Source organism: Hypanus sabinus, chromosome 2 (genome assembly GCF_030144855.1).
Source record: "Hypanus sabinus isolate sHypSab1 chromosome 2, sHypSab1.hap1, whole genome shotgun sequence".
In the NCBI taxonomy this organism is placed as follows: domain Eukaryota; kingdom Metazoa; phylum Chordata; class Chondrichthyes; order Myliobatiformes; family Dasyatidae; genus Hypanus; species Hypanus sabinus.
Genome location: NC_082707.1, coordinates 110,253,629 through 110,276,254, shown reverse-complemented (window position 1 = coordinate 110,276,254; position 22,626 = coordinate 110,253,629). Strand labels below are relative to the sequence as shown.

At 39.5% G+C, this 22,626-nt stretch overlaps 1 protein-coding gene across 3 annotated transcripts in view; it reads left to right on the top strand.

Annotated features, from left to right (window-relative positions):
• Positions 1-22,626, top strand: part of ubr1 (ubiquitin protein ligase E3 component n-recognin 1) — a 302,958-nt gene that overhangs the window by 116,543 nt on the left and 163,789 nt on the right. For all 3 annotated transcript variants that reach the window (XM_059951970.1, XM_059951981.1, XM_059951990.1), the window contains 7 exons: positions 1,064-1,163; positions 4,858-4,986; positions 9,423-9,615; positions 15,001-15,062; positions 16,031-16,141; positions 17,154-17,219; positions 19,978-20,079. In XM_059951970.1, coding sequence (XP_059807953.1) covers positions 1,064-1,163; positions 4,858-4,986; positions 9,423-9,615; positions 15,001-15,062; positions 16,031-16,141; positions 17,154-17,219; positions 19,978-20,079 — 763 coding nt within the window. The remainder of the gene's footprint in view (positions 1-1,063; positions 1,164-4,857; positions 4,987-9,422; positions 9,616-15,000; positions 15,063-16,030; positions 16,142-17,153; positions 17,220-19,977; positions 20,080-22,626) is intronic.

Sequence of the window (22,626 nt, the reverse complement as noted above, 5' to 3'; positions counted from 1 at the left end):
GGGGCAGTGTTCTGTGGATAGATGAGACAAAAGTTGAACTTTTTGGCAGAAATGCACACTGCTATGTTTAGAGGAAAAAGGGCGCTGCACACCATCATCAAAACCTCATCCCAACTGTGAAACATGGTGAAAGGAGCATCAAGGTTTGGGGCTGCTTTGCTGCCTGGACAGCTTGCAGTTGTTGAGAGAATAATGAATTCAAAATTGTATCAAGACATTTTACATTAGAATGTCAGGGTAGCGGTCTGTCACCTGAAACTTAATAGAAGTTGGATGATGCAACGTGATGGTGACCTGAAATAGAAGAGTAAGTCAACAACAGAAAGGTTTAAAAAGAAGATAAATCATGTTTTGGAATGGTCAAGTCAGAGTGCAGACCTTGTCATGATTGAGCTGCTGTGACATGACCTGAAGTGGGCTGTTCATGCATGGTATCCCAGAAATATTAATTAACTGAAACAGTTTTGTATGGAGGAATAGTCTAACGTTCCTCCTTGCCATTGTGCAAGTCTGATCAGCAGCTGCATGAAACACTTGAAGGTTATTGCTGCTAAAAAAGGTTCTACCTGTTATTAAATGCATCAGCCTGCACTGTGAATAATTAAACATTGTGTAAAATAAGGACATGAAAAGTACAATTGTTGGTGTGTTATTAGTTTAGGTAGATAGTGTTTTTCCTTTATTGTGACTTGAGTGAAGATCAGACCACATTTTATGAGTGATTGATGTAGAAAACCAGGGTAATTGCAAAGGGTTCACAAACTTTTTCTTGCAACTGTACGTCACTGCCTTCACATTAATGGGCTTTAAATCTGAGGATTGTCTTCACCAGAAGGATTATAGCAGTTCAGAAAGGTAGATCACCACCTCTTCTGGCCAATTAGGGGTGGTGATAAATATTCATCTTAACAGCAATGCTGAGGAAAAAATTAAAGTAGATAACCCCAGGGTGAAAAAAGTAGGAATTGTATAAGATACAGTGGGAAGATGTGGACAAATAGTTTGTAATATGATAGAAAAGAGCACTGTAATTTCTCTTTCAGTGTCTGTTTCTTTTTTGCAGGTATGTGTTAATCAGTAAACCACCTCTTTGGACAGACCGGCAGAGAGAACATTTCCTAGATGGTTTTAGAACCTTTTTGACGCTGTTAAAATCAATGCAGGTGTGTAAAACTACAAATCAAATACACTGTTATGAGTGTTAGCGGTTTTAAGAAGTTAATATTTTTCTTAGATATCATGATCAAAAGTTCCTTCCACCCTACAGCCCTTGGAAATATGTATAATATAATTTTGGCTTCTATTGCTTTCCTAATTTTAATTAATGTAAACAGGTTAATTTTACTTCAGGCTATCAGTAAACAAGTACCAAAGGAGATAACAGGGTAAGCTGTGTTCTGCCATTAGAGAACAAGAACGTCTCTGGATTTCCATCGTCAACAGAAAATAACTGCAATTACTCCATTCATAGGGGTTTAAATGCATTTAAAAAATGTGATGACGAAAGGAAATTGGCTTTTTGGTTGGTTCTTTGGGACCTTTATGAGAGGGGTGTATTGCACCTAAATCAGAATGAGATCAGCTTCCTGTGGGAAGGTCCAAGTTGCGCTGGCAGGCAATCAGAATAGATGTACTGCACCCTGACTTATCATATTATTTTAATATGATAAGTCTTAAATAATGAGGTATAAGAACTGGAAGTTCTAATTATCAAAGATTTGTTGCCATCACTGAGACATCATGGTTGAAATGTGGGCAGGACCGTCAGTTAGGTATTCTGATGTACAGACTTTTCATGTGATATTGTGGGGGCTGTGTGGTGTTTGTAAGAAAGTGGTAGCAATGCACTATTAGGAACTGCATTTATTCAGTATTGAGGGAGAATATCCAAGAAGGCTCCTCAAGTAGCAACATATGGGTCGAGATTAGGATTAAAAAGGATCTCCTCACTTTGCTGGGTCTTTATTACTGATCTGCCAACAATCAACAGAAGAAAGTGGTAACAAATGTAGGGTTATAGCTTTAGGGAATTTCACTTACTCAAATATTAACCTTAATATAAGGCTTACATAAAAAGTTAAGACTTAACATAAATGGCTTAGGGAATTTTATGAGGGCTTTTTTGACACAGTATATGGATAAACCAACAAGGAGCATATCTTATTGCAGGGAGTGTTGGGGGGGGGTATTTTTGAGATGGTGACTACATAAAATGTATAGCGAGCCTGGATGCCAAGGGATGTCACATGTTGAATAAATAGGAACATGGAAGCAAAGGGCAGAACTACAGACATGGGAGTCCCTTAAGAAAATACAAAGTATAGGCAAATGGTTAATAAAGTTAGGAAAGCAAAGAGTGGTCACTAGTGTACAGATGTAAGGCAGATATGAAGGCATTTTAATAGATTAAGAACAGATAATAACCAGAGCAAGAGTAGGGCCCGTTAAGTTACTCTATGTGGAGCCAGCAGTATAAATGAGGTGAAAGATTAATATTTTTCATTGACTTCACAAAGGAAATGGAATTTGTAATTGGATAAGTTGATGAAAGGGAAAGTGAAATTCTGTGGTATCTGCATGAAGAGGAGGTGCTCGATGCCATAATGGGCTTAAAGGGTGCATAAATCTCCAGGGCCAGATAAGATTGTCAATGTATTTGGATAGTCTGGTTTCCCTAGTTTCCCTTTCTTCCCTGGCTTTCTGTCTCTCCTATCAATTTACCCCTTTAGCCCTATGGCTTAGAAAAATAAAGGGCTCTGCGGAAGGGAAATTTTAGGCCGAAGGGCCTGTAATGTGCTGTAGATTTCTATGTTTCTGTACCTCTTTTACCAATTGACTTCCCAGTTCTCTACTTCACTCCTAGCCTCACCTGGTTTCACCTATCACTTATAACTTGTATTCCTTCCTCTCCTCCCCCTACCTTCTTACTCTAACTTCTCATCTTTTTTTTCCAGTCCTGATGAAGGATCTCGGCCCGAAATGTCGACTGATAACTTTTACATAGATGCTGCCTGGTCTGCTGAGTTTCGTCAGCATTTTGTGTGTATTACTTTGTTTTCCAGCATCTGCAGATTTTCTCTTGTTTTAGGTTTTTGTTGGATGTGTATGACATCCTCAGGGATTGGTGTAGAGTCCTTGCTGTTTGTTATATTCATGAATGATTTTGATGTGGATGTAGGAGGCTTGATCACTTAGCTGTTAGCTGACACTAAGACTTGTGGAGAAGTTGAGGATAGTTAGAGGCTGCAAGGTGACATTAATGTGTTGGTGAAATGGGCTGAGAAATGGCAGGTGGAGTTTAAACTAGAAAAATGAGTTAATGCAGTTTGGAAGTACTACCAATCCTAAGATATTTACCATAATGGTAGGTCCTAGAGAATACTGAAGAACAGAGGGATGTTAATGTGTAAGTCAATCCTTAAAAGTGGTGGGTAATGTAGTTAAAAAGGTATATGGGATACTTGCCTTCATGAAGCAATACATTGAACACAAGGACAGGGAGGTTATGCTCCAACTTTATAAAACATTGTCAGACCTCGGCTAGAGTACTTTGTGCAGTTTTGGTCAGCACACGATAGGAAAAAGATGATCCGTATTGGAGATTCACCAGGACTTTTGCTGGAATATAGTATTGTATTTAGGAGGGGAGATTTTCCCTGGAGCTGAGGAGATGAAGAGGGGGTATAATTGAGGTATAAAAGTTAATCATAGTGTAGAGTGCAGGAATGTTTTCACTCTTATCAGAGGTGTATAAAACTGGAAGACATGGATTTGGGGGTTAATGGGTAAGAGATTAAGAGGGATTAAGACTGGTATGTGCCTGTAATGTATTGCAAGAGGCAGAGGTGAAAGCAGAGTCAGTGACAGCATTTAAGTGTCTAAAATGAGTACTTAAGTTGCGTAGTCACGGGCGAAATGCTGTCAGATGGGATCAATAACAGGTGGATGCCCACTGGTCATTGTGGATGTGATGGGTTGAATGATCAGCTTTTCTACTGTATGACTAGTAAGGAAAATTGAGAGTAAGGGAATTCAGGAGAGTAATGTTATTTTGTCAAATATTAAATAAAATTTGATGGAGGTGAAGTACAGTGTTCATAAAAAGCTATAAACTTTGATGTTATTGGAGTCCTGATGAAGGGTCTCAGCTCGAAGCACCAAGTTTACTCAATGCTGCCTAGCTAGCTGAGTTCCTCCAGCACTTTGTATTTGTTGCTGAGGTTACGCCCTGTAGGATTTCTTGACTAATCATCAAGCATTTGATGACTACCTTCTCACTCCCCAGAGATCAGAGAGCATTTGCTTCTGGTCAGTATCGGATCATAATAGAACTTTCATTCAACCAGTCAATCAGTCATTTGAACCTGATAGACATTATTTTTGGGAAGCATACTTGTTTTTGATCAAATGTTTCTAAACCTATTACTACTTTCTTTATTTCTGGTAAAGGTTAATTGCATGATGTTGTCCCTTTGTTTTATGGAATATTCCACTTGGAGCAGCAAGTCAAAAAGCTCTTCCCAGCCACACACTTGATTACAGAGAACATGCCTGACTGTTTAATAGGACAGGACTAATTGTTCTTTTACTTATTGCTCTGATATACTTTACAGTGGGTTAAAGTTGTAACTTCAAATGATTATTCACACCTTATGCTCAGTTCTAAGAATAACAAAAGCAACTTTGGTAACATTTTAATATTTATCTTAATCAATGTGATTCAAGATTGAGAAAGAAGATTGTTGTTTTGTCAGTAACCTTTGTCTTGTTTGTATGCATTAATAAGGTGGTTTCATTTTTGAAGGAATTAATTCATTTTATTTTGGAACAAAAAGTAAAATGGTTAATTTTATGCAGAACATGGAGCCAGTGAGCCGCCAGATTGGGCAACACCTTGAGATAGAGCCAGAGTGGGAACAAGCATTCAATATCCAAATGCTTCTAAAATGTATTCTGTCCATGATTCAGGAGTGGTGTGCATCTGATGTAAGTACTGTGATTCTGTCTGTGTTCATAAGCTTCCCATTTACTATGCCATTGTAGTTGAAAGAAAAAACAAATGTAAGCCGTCCTCCTCCATCCAGAACTGGCTAAGTTCTGAGAAAATGTCAGCTACTCATTATAGAATATAATTAGGTTGACTATCTATATTCCACAATAAATATTCAAAGCTCCATCTGCTGCAGTAAAGCTAATTGACACCATGCTCTGAACCCTGAGATTAGATTAAACAGAGGCTGATTTTCAGATACTGTGAAAATGAGGCACTGATCTAATCAGGGAGATGCAAGGTACATAAACAGCTCTAGCCCCAGTATGCAAGGCTGCCTTTAGAATATATCTCACTGTTTAACTCTTTACAAACTGTACTCGATAGCAGTGCTGTTCTAATGGGTCATGTTAATCGATGGTCAATTTTATATGACTGTGTTCTTCTTTTGCCCCATATATTTGACATACGTTGTTGCAGATTTTCTTTTTTACATTTTCAAGAGGATATGCAGTGGTTGGAGAAGTACTTCTGAACTGATATTTTCCATATTAGATTTACCGATCATCTTGAAATTATACCAGTAGAGGGAAATTAGTTGATCACAGGAATATTTGCCACGAATATAGGCATGAATTTTTTTAATGCTGTAAACGCTCTGTAGGTCAGGCAGCATCTCTAGAGAGAGAAACAATTAGCCCTTTGTTTGGTGATCCTTAAACAGAACCAGGAGAAATGAGAAGTGAGATGAGTGTGAAGTTGGAAAGAAAAGGGTGGAGCAGAGAACAAAATTAAAGGTTAGTGTGGAGATCAGGTGATGTTTGCAGGTTTTCAGCAGAGCGGCACCACATCCATGCTAAACTTTTTTGCTGAACAGCACTGTTCCCACTTGCCAGTGTTAGGACCATATCCTTTTATGCCTTATTTAAGTATTTGCTAAATAATCTAAAGCATAGTGATTTTACCACCTCTGGCAATATGCTTCAGTTATCAAAAACACTACCGATTTAAATAAAAAATCTCCAGAAATCCCCTTTAAAATTCCTTCCTCTCACTTTACATGAAATGTAAACCACTTTAGATGAAAGGTCTCAACCCAGAGCATCATCTATTGTACCTCCACAGATGCTGCCTGACCACTGAGTCCCTCCTGCTCTTGTTACTTCTATTGTAGTTTTATTCTGGATTCATATGTCCATCGTAAGACTTGTGTGGTTATTACCATGAGAAATCTTTTAAATCCCTTGCACACTCCTCTCCTCTGCTATTATTGTTAAAGCGAGATTAGATTTTAAGGGCCTTGAAAGAATTTGAAGGAAAACAGGTATTTGTTATACTTGACATAATTTCATATTGCTCCTAAGTTGCTTATAGCCTCTTAAAAATTTTAGACAAGTAGGAATTGGAACGTTATTCTTATGAGTGGTATCAGTTATCTCATTAAAATTATTCCAGCCCAGATCTCCCTAATAACCGTGAAGAGATAGTGGAGGCATTAGTAATGATCTTTTAAGAATCACTAGATTCTGGAAGACTGGAAAATTGCAAATGTTACTCCACTCTTCACAAAGGGAGATAGGCAGAAGGAAACCATAGGCCAGACTGACCTCAGTGGTTGGAAAGATGTTGGAGTCAATTATTAAGGATAAGGTCTCAGGGTATTTGCAGGCACATGATAAAGTAGGCTGTAGTCAGCATGATTTCCAGGGAAAATCTTGCCTGACAAATCTGTTGGAATTCTTTGAAGAAATAACAAGCAAGATAAACAAAGGAGAACCGGTTGGTGTTAGTACTTGGATTTTCAGATGGCCTTTGATAAGGTGCCACACATGAGGCTCCTTAATAAGTTACGAGCTCATGGTATTACAGGAAAGATTCTAGCATGGATAAAGCAGTGTCTGATTGGCAGGAGGCAACTCGCAGCCGTGACTAATGGTTTTCCACAGGGGTCTGTTTTGGGACTGAGGAGGCTGGTCTCTCCTCATTGCACATACCTGGATCCTCCATGGAGAGAGCTAGCAGCACCAAGTTTCTGGGAGTGCACATAACGGATGATCTCACCTGGTACCTCAGCATCAGCTTTTTGGTCAAGGAAGCACAGCATTGTCCAATGCCTGAGGAGACTGAAGCGAGTAAGGCTCCGTTCCCACCCTATTTTAAGCAATTTTCACAGGAGCACCATCAAAAGTTCTTAACCAACTGCATCATTGTCAGGTACTGGAATTACAAGGCATCTGACCATGTCTGTGCAGAGGATTGCAAGAGCTACTGAGAGGATCATCAGAGTCTCCCTTTCACCCATCAGAGATATTTATCAGCAGTACTGTGTACGTAGGGCCCTTGGTATTGTCAATGATTCCTCCCACCTGTCCAATAATCTCTTTGACCCCTTACTATCAGGCAGGAGGGGATGTAGCATTAGGGCAAGAACTTTAAGAAGGGAAACTGCTTCCTATCCCAAATTGTAAGACTACTGAACCCCCTGCCACCACTCAGGTCTCATCAGGTATACAGTGCCAGTAGCGTTATACAGTTTATTTTTTAAATTTGTATTATTTATGCACTTTACTATTTGTTAATTTATTTGTGGTAATGTTACTTTGTGTTATGTGTGTGAGTTATATGTACTATGTTGTGCACCTTGGTCTGAAGGAATGTTATTTGGCGATATACAGTCAGCCCTCCTTATCCGCGAGGGATTGGTTCTGGGACCCCTCGCGGATACCAAACTTTGTGGATGCTCAAGTCCCTTATTCAACCTGTCTCAATGCGGTGGATGTTAGGACCCAGCAGAACTCCAGACCTTATTTAACCCGTCTCAGTGCGGTGGACACTAGGACCCAGCGGTAGAGATCTGAATCCACAGCATTTCTGTTCACGAAAATAATCACGGTGGCGATTGGAAAATAAAGTGGAAATAATAAAGCATTGGAAAGAAGTGAAACGCTATCGGTCATTGAAAAAGCGTGAGGCTACAGTCGGTCAATGATCGGAACAATTTTAATGGATAAAGTGAGAAAGGCTGTGCCCCAGTGAAAGCTACAATTATTACTAAGCAACGCAGTGGTTTAATTATTGGGTTTGGGTTTTTGATCCTCACATCAACCTGGCACGGTGGACAGCGCACTCGATAGCGGTCTGTCACTGGAACAAACTTGGGAAGAAGTTCCAAAGCCCAGCGCTGAAACGTGCGTTCTTAAGTGTTTTATAAGCATAGAAAGGTAAAATAGATACTATATACTAAGACAAACATTTGACTAACTGACACTAAATAATACCGGATATACCTGTTCTGACTTACTGAGTAAGAGAACTTCCGATTTTTTTCGATCCCAATCCACGATCAGGCAATCCTCTCTTATACTTTAAATCATATCTAGATTACATAATACCTAATGCAATGTAAATGCTATGTAAAATAGTTGTTATACTGCATTGTTTAGGGAATAATGACAAGAAAAAAGGTCTGTACATGCTCGAACAACAAGTGCTGGAAGAGCACTTCCGGATTTTCGTGATTCATGGTTGGTTGAATTTGCGCATGCGGAATTCATGGATAAGGAGGGCCGACTGTACATGTGTACGGTTGGATGACAATGAACTGAACTTGATGGGAGTTGGACAACCAGGGTGGGTGGGATCCTTCATGATGTTACTGACCCTTGTCTGGCATATTTCTTGATGGTGGGTGCTAATAATGCATTGGGCAGTTTTGGCTACCAATTGCAGAGCCTTCCTGGCTGCTACAGTGCAGCTTCCAGACCAAACAGTGATGCAGCTTGTCCAAATGCTCAACACTAGAGTGACGTGAGTATAGATGTCCAAAGTTCGGGTCTCTTCAGCCTCCTCAGAAAGTAGAGGCTTTGCTGAGCTTTCTTGACTATGTCAGATGTGTTCTGGAACCATGAGCGGTTGTGTGTGATGTGCAATCCAACGAGTTTGAAACTGCTTGCATTTTACACTGCTATATCACAGACAGACATACTTTATTGGTCCCGAGGAAAATTGGGTTTTGTTACAGCCGCACCGACCAAGAATAGTGAAGAAATATAGCATAATAAAACCATAAATAATTAAATAGTAAGTTAATCATGCCAAGTGGAAATAAGTCCAGGATCAGCCTATTGGCACAGGGTGTCTGACACTCTGAGGGAGGAGTTGTAAAGTTTGATGGCCACCGGTAGGAATGACTTCCTATGTCGCTCAGTGTTACATCTCGGTGGAATGAGTCTCTGGCTGAAGGTACTCCTGTGCCTAACAGGTACATTATGGAGTGTAAAATTTAAATGTAAAACAGAGGTAAAAGGATATATGAATGGGATAGAAAGGGAAAGTAGAGTTGAGATCAAAATTACATGAAATAGAGGAGACTTTAATGAGCTGGAAGCTTACGCCTGCTCCTATTTATATTATTTCTTATGTCTACATGCAGGAACAAGTTCTACTTCAAGCTTACAAGGAGTGCCACCGCGTTTTGTCCCAGTGTTCTAATGAGTGCAGTCAACGCAATGCAAGGAAGCAGTACAACACTCTGACTATGTGTGGTCACTCCATCAGCTTGAAACGCTATTTGGTATCACGAGAGTCTGTCAGTATTCACCTTCCCTTATCCAGGCTCCTTGCAGGTTGGTTTAAGGAAACTCCCTCACAAGCTTGAGTGCAGCAAGATTGAGTACTCTGGATACTGCTGTGATATGGCAACAAGGTGAAGGGGACTATCCAGTTCCCAGTAACATGGACTAAAATCCACTGTGCCTCTTTCAAATGGAGACCATTCACCAGAACCCTGATTAGCTGAGGCAGTCCACTATGTTGTTCTATACTGATTTTTACATGCAAGTAAATTGATGTTAATTATCTAATAATTCCACAGAAGACTATGATGGCACTGATATTTTGAATTATTTACAACTTATTGAATGCAGTAACAAGGCAGTTAATACAAATATTGTTATTGTCCCAACCCTTGGGTGAAAAAATGCCTATTTATTGAAATTGGTCCTGAATTACTTTTCTAATTATTTTCAGCCTATACAACCAATTTATGGTCACATCTCTGATTTGTTGTTCCTAGACCCTTTTTATTAAAAAATGCAATAAAGGGAAGTGTAATTGGATAGTTTAGATGATAGGCTAATACACCTGTCTAGCAAGTGACAAAACAAATGCTCTATAGTCGGCCCTCTGTATCCGTGGGAAATTGGTTCCGGGACCCCCCCGCAAATACCAAAATCCGCAGATGCTCAAGTCCCTTGTATAAAAGCCTAAGAGAGCTCGTAAGGGTGTTATGAAAAGCGAAAATAGTGTTCAGCGTTTGTTTTGTAGCGAGCCGTTATAGAGGCTGCGAGCAGCAAGAATGCTTTATCTCGATTTATTTTGTGTATCCGTTAGCAAGATGTGTCCTAAGGTATCAGAAAAGCCTAAGAGACCTTGTAAGGGTGTTATGCTTAGTGTAAAACTGAATGTAATTAAGCATTTTGATCGTGGTGAATGAAATAAAGAACTTGCCTGTGTCCACCATTCATACTATTTACACGCAGAGAGAAAGAATATGGAAAGCTGCCGATGTTAATTATTGGTTCTGCTAGTAGCATATCATTCCTGCTTTTAATATATGTTAGTATTATTTTAGGTTTTATGTGTTATTTGGTATGATTTGGTAGGTTATTTTTTGGGTTCGGCTTACGAAAGGTTTCATAGGAATGCTCTACTTTTGGATAGCGGGGATACTTGTACAATATTTTTGATCTGCGGTTGGTTGAATCTGCGGATGCAGAACCCGCGGATACGGAGGGCCTACTGTACATTTTTATTAGCATTAGAATTATTTTCTACTAATGGACGGGTGTGCACATTAGATAAGAGATGGGGAGAGGGCCCTTTATAATGAACAAAGTACAAAACAGTCGACACCACCTTGACTTATTGAAATTGTTATTTAGAGAATATTCCTAGTAATACCTTCCCCACTTGACATTCCTCTTAATAAATTTTCTGAACAAATTTTAAAGAAGTATCCTCATTGGGATTTTTTTTCTCTATTCTTTGCCTTTTCCCAAAATAGCTATAACATACTACTATATCTTGACTGAGATTAGCCAACTCACCAGAGACAAAACTACACTAGGAACCTTGTATGTGGCTTATATCATCTTTATGACCTGTGCTTGTGATGGAACACTAAACTCTTGATTTGAAAATTTAACCAAGTATTAATCCTGGTACTTTGAGATGCAGATCAGTTTTGGAAAGACTGATTTATTTTTTATTAATGTCTTAACTATAGTGACTGTGAGTATCTTTTTATTTGTGTTTTGAGTGTTCTAGGTATAAATAGTAGGTAGATATGTAAATGATTTACATAAGCAAAATCTCAAGTGATGTGGAGTACGTGGACTAATTACAATACAGTAATCTAATTAACAATTATTTATGATGCAAGCTAAGGTAATAACTCATTTTGTTATGGAAGCAGTCTTACACCAGTGTACATTTTGTTCACTGAAGTTGTCTGTATGATTTGCACTATATCATGGCTGCTTTCCATATTAAATTCTAGGAAATCAATAATATAAGTTTCATCAATGGGGTTATAACCAAGGATGATGCTGGACATGCAGTATCATAAGCCCTTTAAAATATGAGAAGATACACACTAGATTCAAGATTTAGCTTTTCCCTGTGTTTTACCCAACTAACTGGTGCTGTTTGAGGAGTGATACTGGCTTTTACAGGATTATAGCTGCTGGTTCTGGTGGGAGTGGTATTGATTAATAAAACTCAGAGTGTGGGCAATACTGGACAGACTGGCATTTATTGTTCATCCCTAAACATCCCCTCAACATTCATTCCCCAAATTAGACATAGTGTGCTGTCTACAAAATGTGCTGAAATTTCTTGCTGAAGCTTCGTTGACAGTACCTCTGAAACCAATAACCTTTACCAATTAAAACAACAAGAGCAGCAGTCAAGTGGGAACAGCACAATAGTGCCATGGTAGCATAGCCATTAGCACGACACTATTATAGCTCAGAGCATTCGAGTTCGGAGTTCAATCCTGGTACCTTCTGCAAGGAGTTTTTGCGTCCTCCCTGTGGAATGCATGGGTATCCTCCCACAGTCCAAAGAATACCAGGTAGTTGGTTAATTGGTCTTTCTAAATTGTCTCATGAATTAGGCTGGGGTTAAATTACTGGGGACAAGGCTGGATGGGGCTATTTTGCGCTGCACCTCTAAATAAATAGAAAGCACCACGTGTAAGATTTTAGCCAAGCTGGGAAGATTTCTTCATCACTGCTAGGTCTAAATCCAGAACTTCTACCCAGCAGCACTGCCATCACCAATAGGACTATGGCAGTTCTTGAAGGTGAAACACTACACTCCTCCAATTAGAACATAAGAATGTTTCCTATTTGTGCAAGAGTAAACCATTCAAAAGAGGTCAGCCTGGATGTTTCCAAGCAAAAAACATTGGTTAACTGGGAGATCCATTTCCTATTGAAGATCAGGTCTGTGGCGTTCTAAATGGATGACCCTGATGCATACAAAAGATTGAGTTATGACCCTTGTAAATCTATCCGGAATGCCAAGAGATGATACTAGTTCAAAATCAAATCCTACACCAGCCATAACTTGTAACAAGGCTATAATGAGCTATGAAGCTAAATTAAGCAACATCACTGACAACAATGCATCATTTCCTGTGTCATCACCCTCCCTGACGACCTCTAGTGCAGCTGTACTCAGAGTAATAATGACAGTCATCAGATCTTTCTTCCAGAGAGTGAACTAGCAGCCAGTCAGTATCTGACCCTGTTGAAGTCCTAGCCACGCCTTTAGATCCTTTGCAGATCAGCTGATGGTGATATCTGCAGACACTTTTAACCTCACTTGCTTCAATCTGAAGTTCCCACCTGCTTTAAGAAGACTACTGTCACCCTGGTACCAATGTCATTAATGACTATCACTTTGTAACTCTGATGTTCGCCATTATGAATTGCTTCAAGAGGCGGTCAAAGCACACTCCAGCCTCCCAAGCAACCTTGACCAACTGCAATTTGCCTACCACTGAAACTGGTACATAGTGGACACCACCTTACGAGGTACTGGCCCTAAACTCATAGAGGATCTGGATAATAAAGTCACCAAAGTCAAACTCTTCTGCCTTTAATACAATAACTCAAAGCAAAATCATCTCCAAACTCCTTGACCTATGATTTGGCACCTCCTTTTGCAACTGGATCCTTGACTTCCTGACCAACAGTGTTCAGTCAGTAAGGTTAGACAGCAATACCTTTGCCATGATTATCCTCAACATTGGTGCCCCACAAGGCTGTTCTTTACTCCCCATACAATCACCACTGTTGTGCTCTGGCCACGAGTTTGTAGGTGACACCACTGTAATGGGCCAAATCTCAAATAAGTGTCTGAGCTCAAGAAGGAGATAGAACTCTTCCCTCAATGTCAACAAAGCAAAAAGCTGGTTGTTGACTTTAGGAACTGGGGTGACACTGTTTAGATCAATGGTGCAGAGGTTGAGAGCATCAAGTTCTTAGGAGTAAACATCACCAATAGTCTGTCCTGGGTCCAGTCATGTAGACACAATGACCAAGAAAGTCTTGGCTTCCTCAGGAGGCTAAAGCAATTCAGCATGCCCCTGTTGACCCTCACCAGTTTTTATAATATGCAGGCTGGATCATGGCTTGTTTAGGCTCCACCGGAGACTGCAAGAAATTGCAGGGAGCTGTGGATACAGCTCAGTACATCATGTAGACCAGCCTCTTTTCCACTGACTTTTGTGTACACTTCTTGCTGCCGTTATAAAGCAGCTAATGTAATTGAAGACCCAGCCCATCCCGGAGATTCTCTCTGCTCTGCTCTCCCCACCTCCCCCCACCCACCCACTATTGGGCAGAAGATAATAAAAGCCTGAAATCATATACAACTATGCTCAAGGACAGCTTCTCTTCTGCTGTTATAAGTCTATTGAACGGGCTTCTTGTATCGAGATGGGCCATTAATCTCAATGTCTCTCAGAACACTATTTTCCTTGCTACCTATTAATTTCCTTGATATGTAGAAACCCATTAATTTCAGTTGTAGTTTTAAACCAATCCATGAATGACTTGGCCTTCGCAGTTACCGCAATAGAAAATCCCAAATCCCACCCACTGTAAGAAGTTGTTATTCTTCATCTCAGTCCTAAATGGTTTTCCCCGAGTCTGAGGCTTGGCCTCTTAGCTTCAGATTACCCAACCAGAAAACACTCTTCCCTGCATCCACCCAGTTGACAGTTTTGTATGTTTCAGTCAGATCGTTAAGGATGTGAAATAAATGGTGGCAACCAAAATGGAATTTGTATCTTGGTAGAACATTTAAGAGTAGCCACAGTGGTGGGTCTGGAGTTGCATACAAACCAGACAAAATAAGCATTGATGAAGCCGAATTGTTTTGTTCAACTTTACTGATGTTAGATTTTGATACCAGCTGGAAATAGTTCTGTGAATTTTAAATTCCCCACCAGCTATTGTAAGATTCAAACTTCGGTCTCAGGAGCCTAAGTTGAGAAACAGTTTTTAACCCCTCAACCATCAGGCTCTTGACCGTAGAGGATAACTTCACTCAGCTTCACTTGCCTATCATTAAAACATTCCCACAATCAATGGACTCACTCTAAAGGGCTCTTCATCTCATGTCTTGATAGCTATTACTTATTTATTATTATTATTATTAATTCTTTCTTTTGGATTGTTGTCTTTTGCACACAGGTTGAATGCCCTGTTAGTGTGCTTTTAATTGATTCTGTTATGGTTATTATTTTTCTATAGATTTGAGTATGCCCACAAGAACTTAGTTCAAAGTCTAATTACTGAAGCACCTTACATCAGGAACATATTGAGTATTGTTTAGTATTTGGGCAAATTAATATCTGCATCGATCTAATAGGGTGCAAAGCTTCTTTGTTCACAACTATTCGTCTGCAGTTTCTTAAACATTGCTTTGTGTTTTAGGTTTGCATGTACACCTAAGCAAGAGTGGGGCAATTAACAAGCTCGAGGAGCTTGTACCACCAGTAAGTAAAGAGCAATATCCATTATCTGTAATTCTGTCTTTTTTTGGAATTTCAGTCATTTTATTCTGGTATTTATGCTAGACACTTGAGAAATTCAAAAATGTTTTGTAACTTCCAAATTTAGAGCACTGGCAGGGTTTGTCATTTAAATGCACCTCCTCAAACAAAAATACCTTCCCTAGCTGATAATAAGGAAGGATACTATGTAACATGGTAACACCTACCCCAATATATTTACTATCTCTAAGCAATGTTTGAGTTATGAACTTTGATTTATTAAAATGTCAGAATAAATTGTATGAACGTAAACTTGTACAGCATTGATATTGTTCATGTTAGCACTAGTGGGATAGTTGGTAGAATGTATAACCCTAATCCTAATGTTCCTCACCATGAAGGTTGCCCTCCCCTTCAACCCCTTATCCTAATATTCCTAATCCTGGCTTGGAGTCCCTCCCCCCTCCCTTACGCCCAACCCCTACCCTCGTGTTCTCAACTCTGCCCCTCAAACCCATTCTATCCTTACCCCTAATACTCCTCCAAATGTCCTTGACACTGGGCCTGACCCGGACTTAAGAACTCCCTCCCTTCTTGGTTGACAAACCCTTGCATGTACAAAGTCGAACAGATACCCACTCATTCTCCCCCACCCCCACCCAGAGAGTACACACATCCTCTGTCTCTCTACCTTTCCGGCCTCTCTTTCTGTCCCTTCACCTCTCCATCTATCCTTCCCTAAGCAGGAAACTCTAATAAAGGCAAGTGCAGTTCGACCAGGCTGATGAAAGTGTGGCTGAGATCAAAGTGGCAGAGGCCAGTTAGATGGAATCTTCAGTAAAGAAAACAAAAAGTACAAGAGATAATTAAAGCTATAGCCCAAAATCTGACACCTTAATTCACTTAGTGGAAGTTATATCTTGAAGCATGTTCTTGGTGATGATGACGATATAATGTACCAATTCTTGCAGTCGGAATTTCATGTAGAAAAACTGATGGATTACCCATTGCGTTGCTTAGTGCTGATGTCTCAAGTCACGGCTGAAATGTGGAGAAGAAATGGATTTTCCTTAGTAAATCAGGTATTGTCATGTGTTGACTTGTTACTTGTGTGACAACAATTACTGAGCATGTCAGATGGTAGATTCTACTTACAAGAAAAGAAATCAAGTAAGGACATTGTAAGGGATGGCATGGTAATGTTGTGGTTAGCATGCTATACAGTACCAGCGACTAGTGTTCAATTCCCACTGCTATCAGTAAGGAATTTGTACATTCTCCCGATGACTGCATGGGTTTCCTCCAGATGTTCTAGTTTCCTCCCACAGTCCAAAGATGTACCAGTTGATAAGTTAATTGGTAATTGTAAATTGTGCTGTGATTAGGCTAGGATTAAATCGGGGATTGCTGGGCCAAGCACGGCTCGAAAGACCAATCCGTGCTTGGCCATGTGTGGATGTATCTTCATTACATATTATTAATTATTCCACTACACTCTATTTCAAATCTTGAGAGTATTTGTGAGGAATTTTCAGATGGAATCAATTGACTTGACTACCAGGAATAAGTGAGGCAGAGGTCATTTTGAAAGTGTGAAATCATAGAAATCTGAGAATGAAGAGATTGAAGCTGTCTGTGGTATCAAATTACAAAATGCAAATGAGATTCTTTTCAAGTTTAATTTGGCAAGGTAAATTTCAGCAAATAATTGCAGCAAATCTTGTCTAGTTAGTTATGCTATTTTATACTTAAATATACTTCAATCCTTGAAATAACTGGTAACAAAAAGGATTCAACTTTTATACCTTTGAGTCTGTCAGAGCTTAGGAATTAATTCAAATTTTCATTTGGGAGGTGTCACCAGTAGGAAGTATGGAGTTCCATGAGATTAATTTATGTAAACTGTAAATGAATATAACAAAACTTTAAAGTAAAATAAGGGTTTGCTAAACCTACACTACAGTGCAAAATTAATGTAGTAAATATTATATCTCTCAAAAGAGCTATAGTGATTTTCATCAGTTGGTTAAGTTATGATTATGTTAAATTGCGTTAATGGAAGAATCTAATTGCTGATGTTCCTTTCCCTTCAAGGTGTATCACTACCATAATGTAAGGTGGAGGGAAGAGATGTTTGACAAAGACATAATTATGTTACAGGTACAGTGGTCACTTGCAAACTATGCATTCCTATTTATTCAGTACAGGAGTTTACCAGTATGGTGATGAATTATGGTGGATATGGTGGATGAATTGCATATATAGTTAGTCAAAAGAACCATATGTTGTTGTGGTAATAGACCCCAGCTGAAGTGCAAGATTGAGTATAAATACACTTGGGTACAAGGTGTTAAAGAAAATCAGGAATTAAAGAAGACAGTAGATGTGACAGGATTGATTCAGGAGCTGGAGGGAGCCAAGGTACTTAAAGGGGTTAAGGGCACAATCTATGAGAAAAAGCAATAAAACTGTAGATGCTGAAATATGATTTTTAAAAAAACAGATCATGTTGGAAGTACTTAGTAGATCAGGAACAATTGTGGGGAGAGAAGTGGAGTTTGAGCTGGTGATCTTTTACCAGACAGGGAAAGTGAGAAATGTGTTTTAATTTGCAAAGGAAAGATATGAGTGGAGAATGGAGGCAACATGTATTTAATAGAGTGAAGAGCAAGAAAATCTGACGTAACAAATGCTGTTGATGTCAGATGAATGTTAACGATAACTGATCTGACTGGAGGTGAATGAGAGCAGAGGAAAAGAGTGGAAAGAAATAAGCATGCTGGAATTCTGAGATACAAAACACCACTTTCCCTCGAATCCTAGTATAGAAAAGATTGCTGGAAGTATTCAGCAGAACAGTTTGTATCTGTGTTGAGTGATCTTCCTTGTCAGTATCACATATTGACCATACATTACAAATACAAGAAAATTTCCAGATGCTGGAAATCACACAGAAATCATCTACTGTATCTGGTGCTCCCGATGTGGTTTCCTGTATAGTAGTGATACCCAATATGGATTGGGAGACCGCTTCACCATGCGCCTATGATCCATCCACTAGGAAAAGCAGGATTTCCAAATGACAACCCATTTTTAATTTACTTACCATTCCCATTCTGATACATCAATCCATGGCTTCCTCTACCGTTGCAATGAGGCCACACTCAGACTAAAGGAACAATACCTTATATTCCATCTGGGTAGCCTCCAACCTGATGGCATGAACATTGATTTCTTGAACTTCTGGTAATGCCCCCACATCTCCTTCACCATTCTCTATTCCAATTTCTCTCTCTCTCACATTATCTCCTTACCTGCCCGTCACCTCCCTCTGATGCTCCTCCTCCTTTTCTTTCTTCTAAGATCTTCTGTCCTCTCTGTCAGATTCCCCCTTCTCCATCTCTTTCACCAATCAACTTCCCAACTCTTATTGCACCCCTCAAGTCAAGTGTGTTGCTTGACTTTACATTAGCTGGCAACTTGTAAAACAAACAGCAAAGACTGTTTGTAATTGAATATGTAGTCCTTGAGGTTGGACAGAAGATCAGATACTAATCATGAGTTTCCATTGGGCTTTGTTGGAACAGTGTAGAAAGCTAGAGATGCTAGTCAAGAATTAACTTGAGAGGTAACTAGAAGCACTGCATCACTCTTGCAGACTGAATAGAGATGGTCTGCATTCGGTTTCTCCAGTTACTTGCAACAGAGGTACTGCACTAAATTGAAAGAAGTGCCTATGTAAATTGCTGCTTTGCCAGAAATAATTGTTTGTGTCCTTTTAGAGTTGACAAGGCTAAAGTGTAAGTCTAGATGTAGTATCCCTATGTTTGCATAGAAAGGTAATGGTTAGGGTTCAGAAACAATTAAAGTGCTGTTTCACTGCTTGGCCACCAAATTTTCACCACCAGCTGCCAGGAAGGGTATATAGATCGGAAAAATTTCCAAGAGGTCAACTAACTATAGAGTAGTGACAAAGTGGAACTTGGACCTACCTGGTATAGATTGGAATACTATGGTTGATTATGCGTCTTTCCTCTAAGTTGTGTTCAAAATCTACATTAAAAAACTGCATGTACAGTAGGTTACAAATTGGGATTGAGTTGGATTAATTTAAAAGCATGTTTTCTTCATTGATAGGTGTTGCTGAGCTGATCTGCAATTTTGCAAAAGGCTATTCATCACATGGATTTGCTGCTGTGAAATAGATTCAGATATAGCCTGAAGGTGTTCTTTCGAATTTTTGCAATTTCTGTTACTGTCTAAATTAAACCAGATGAATCTAACTTAGATTCACTAGGTTGATTCCTGGGATGGCAGGGCTGTCTTACGCAGAGAGATTGGAGAGATTGGGCTTGTACACGCTGGAATTGAGGAGATTGAGAGGGGATCTGATTGAAACGTTTAAGATAATTAAAGGATTTGATAGGATTGAGGCAGGAAATATGTTCCAGATGTTGGGAGAGTCCAGTACCAGAGGGCATGGATTGAGAATAAGAGGTCAGTTATTTAAAACAGAGTTGAGGAAGAGCTTCTCCCAGAGAGTTGTGGAGGTGTGGAATGCACTGCCTCGGAAGATGGTGGAGGCCAATTCTCTGGATGCTTTCAAGAAGGAGCTAGATAGATATCTGATGGATAGGGGAATCAAGGGATATGGGGACAAGGCAGGGACTGGGTATTGATAGTGAATGATCAGCCATGATCTCAGAATGGCGGTGCAGACTCGAGGGGCCGAATGGTCTACTTCTGCACCTATTGTCTATTATCTATTATCTAAACCAGGAATTGTTTATCCAGTCTCTTCAGAAATTGTATAGCTGGGTGAATACAGACAATATAAATAATGGGTGTTGACTGCCACAAGCCACTTTCACTCTGCTTATTAACTGTGGTATCAATGAAAACTGTTTTTATATTACAGATCGCAGCCTCTATTATGGATCCAAATCGGTTCCTAATATTTGTACTCAATAGATATGAGTTATTTGAAGTTTTTTCTAAGCCTGCATTTGCTCGAAATAAGGTAAGGTCTAAGTATCTACAGATTGAATATAGCTTTGAATATGCCAAATAAATTAGGAGCAGGAATTAGCAACTAGGACTCTCACCCCTGCTCCATTGTTTAATAAGATCATGACTAATCTAAATGTGAGCTTATCTCCACATTCCTACTTAACAGAAATGTATCAAACGCTGCCTTAAAAGTGAAAGCCCTACTTCCACTACTCTGACAAAGAAAGTTCTGAAGTTTCATGGCCCTTTGAGAGAATTATTTCACCAGATCTGTTTTAAGTAGTCAATCTTTCATTGGAAATAGTGACCCTTAGTTGTAGATTCTCCCACAAATAAAGCATCTCTTGCACATCACTGTGTCAAGACCTATCATGTTCATGTATATTTCAATCAAGTGAACTCCAATAAACAAAAGCTTAGCCAGTTCAGCCTTGTAAGACAGCCCTGTCGTACCAGGTGTTGATCCAGTAAACTATCTCTGAACTTCTTCTAATCCATTTCCATATGATATAATGTGGTGCTCACCAATGTCTATATACACAAATATAGTCGACATTTGTATTCAATTCCATTAGCAATTAACATTCTGTTAGCTTTTCTTATCAGTTCCAGTATTTATGTTAGGTGTCGTCTTCAATTCACACATAGCTTGGTCAACTAGATTGCTCTACCTGTCAGCTATCCAGTCTTTCAGCACAAATGCTCTTGTTTTATTTTTCATGCCAACATGGGCAATGTCATGAATTTCTTCAGAGTGCTACTTTTATGCAATTTTTCCCAACTACTTTAACTGTCTGTATCACTTTGCAGTTTCCCTCTATCATCTACACAATTTGTAGGACAGTAACTGATGTTCAACCATTCCAACTAACTACATCATTGTTCAACATGTCCAGTGATTTTTTTGAACTTGTCCTTGTTCTGTTTTGAAACCCATTTGTAAGCAATATGTTGTGAACACGAGGAACTCAGGTTTATTGCTGAATATACTGCATTCCACTTCTGTAGGCGAAAAAGACATGAACCTAGCTTTCTTAAAGCTCCCTTCTTCCCTTATTTTAATCATTCATGGGATATCAATGTTAACAGCAAACTCAGCATTTATTGCTCAACCATAGTTGTCCAGTCTGTACTGTCAGTGTTCTTCCTCAGTGCTGTTATGTAGGAGTTCCCAGAAATTTGACCCACCAACTATAAAGTGAAACTAATAAATCACCTGCAGCATTCCTCCAGCCTCAGAATTAAGATATAGGAGCAGAAGTAAGCCATTCAGCCCTTCGAGTCGACTCCGCTATTCAATCATGGCTGATCCACTTCATCCAGTCATCCCCACTCCCCTGCCTTCACCCCATACCCTTTGATGCTCTGGCTAATCAAGAACTATCTATCTCTGCCTTAGGTGCACTCAATGACTTGGCCTCCACAGCTGCTTGTGACATCATCCCTGCTCACGTCCCCTTCCAATCAACATTGGCCAGCTTTTCTCTCATGCCTCAGTAATTCCCTTTACTCCATTTACCACCTTCTGACTAAAGTAATTTCTCTGCAATCCTGTTCTAAATGGACGCCCTTCAATCCTGAAGCCGTGCCTTTTTGTCCTAGAACCCCCTACCATGGGAAATACCTTTGCCATATCTAATCTGTTCGGGCCTTTTAACATTCAGAATGTTTCTATGAGATCCCTCCCTTATTCTCCTGAACTCCAGGGAATACAGCCTAAGAGCTGGCAGACGTTCCTCATACAGTAAGCCTTTCATTCCTGGAATTATTCTTGTGAATCTTCTCTGAACCCTCTCCAATGTCAGTATATCCTTTCTAAAATAAGGAGCCCAAAACTGTACACAATACTAACAATACTCAGGACTGCCTTATAGAGCCTCAACATCATATCCCTGCTCTTATATTCTATACTTCTAGAAATGAATGCCAACAATGCATTCATTTTCTTCACAACCGATTCAACCTGAAGGTTAACCTTTAGGGTATCTTGCACAAGGACTCCCAAGTCCCTTTGAATATCTGCATTTTGAATTCTCTTCCTGTCTAAATAATTGTCTGCCTGTTTATTTCTTCCACCAAAGTGCATGACCATACACTTTGCAACATTGCATTTCATTTGCTACTTCTTTGCCATTCCCCTAAACTATCTAAGTCTCTGTTTCCTCAACACTACCTGCTCCTCTACCTTTCTTTCTATCATTGGAAAACTTAGCCACAAATCCATTAATAACATAGACCAAATCATTGACGTACATTTTAAAAAGCAGTGTTCCCATCTCCAACCCATGTGGAATTCCACTGGTAACAGACAGCGAGCCAGGATAGGATCCCTTTATTCCCACTCTCTGTTTTCTGCCGACCAGTCAATACTCCAATTAATACAGTTTTGTGAAGTGATGACTTCCAGGTCATGGAAGGTTGAGAATTTGAGAATAATAACACCATCAGATGTCAAAAGTAAGTAGAATTCACCATGCAGTTTGAGAAGGAGAAGCTAAAATCAAATGTATCTGTACTAAATGGAGTAAAGGGAATTACTGAGGCATGAGAGAAAAGC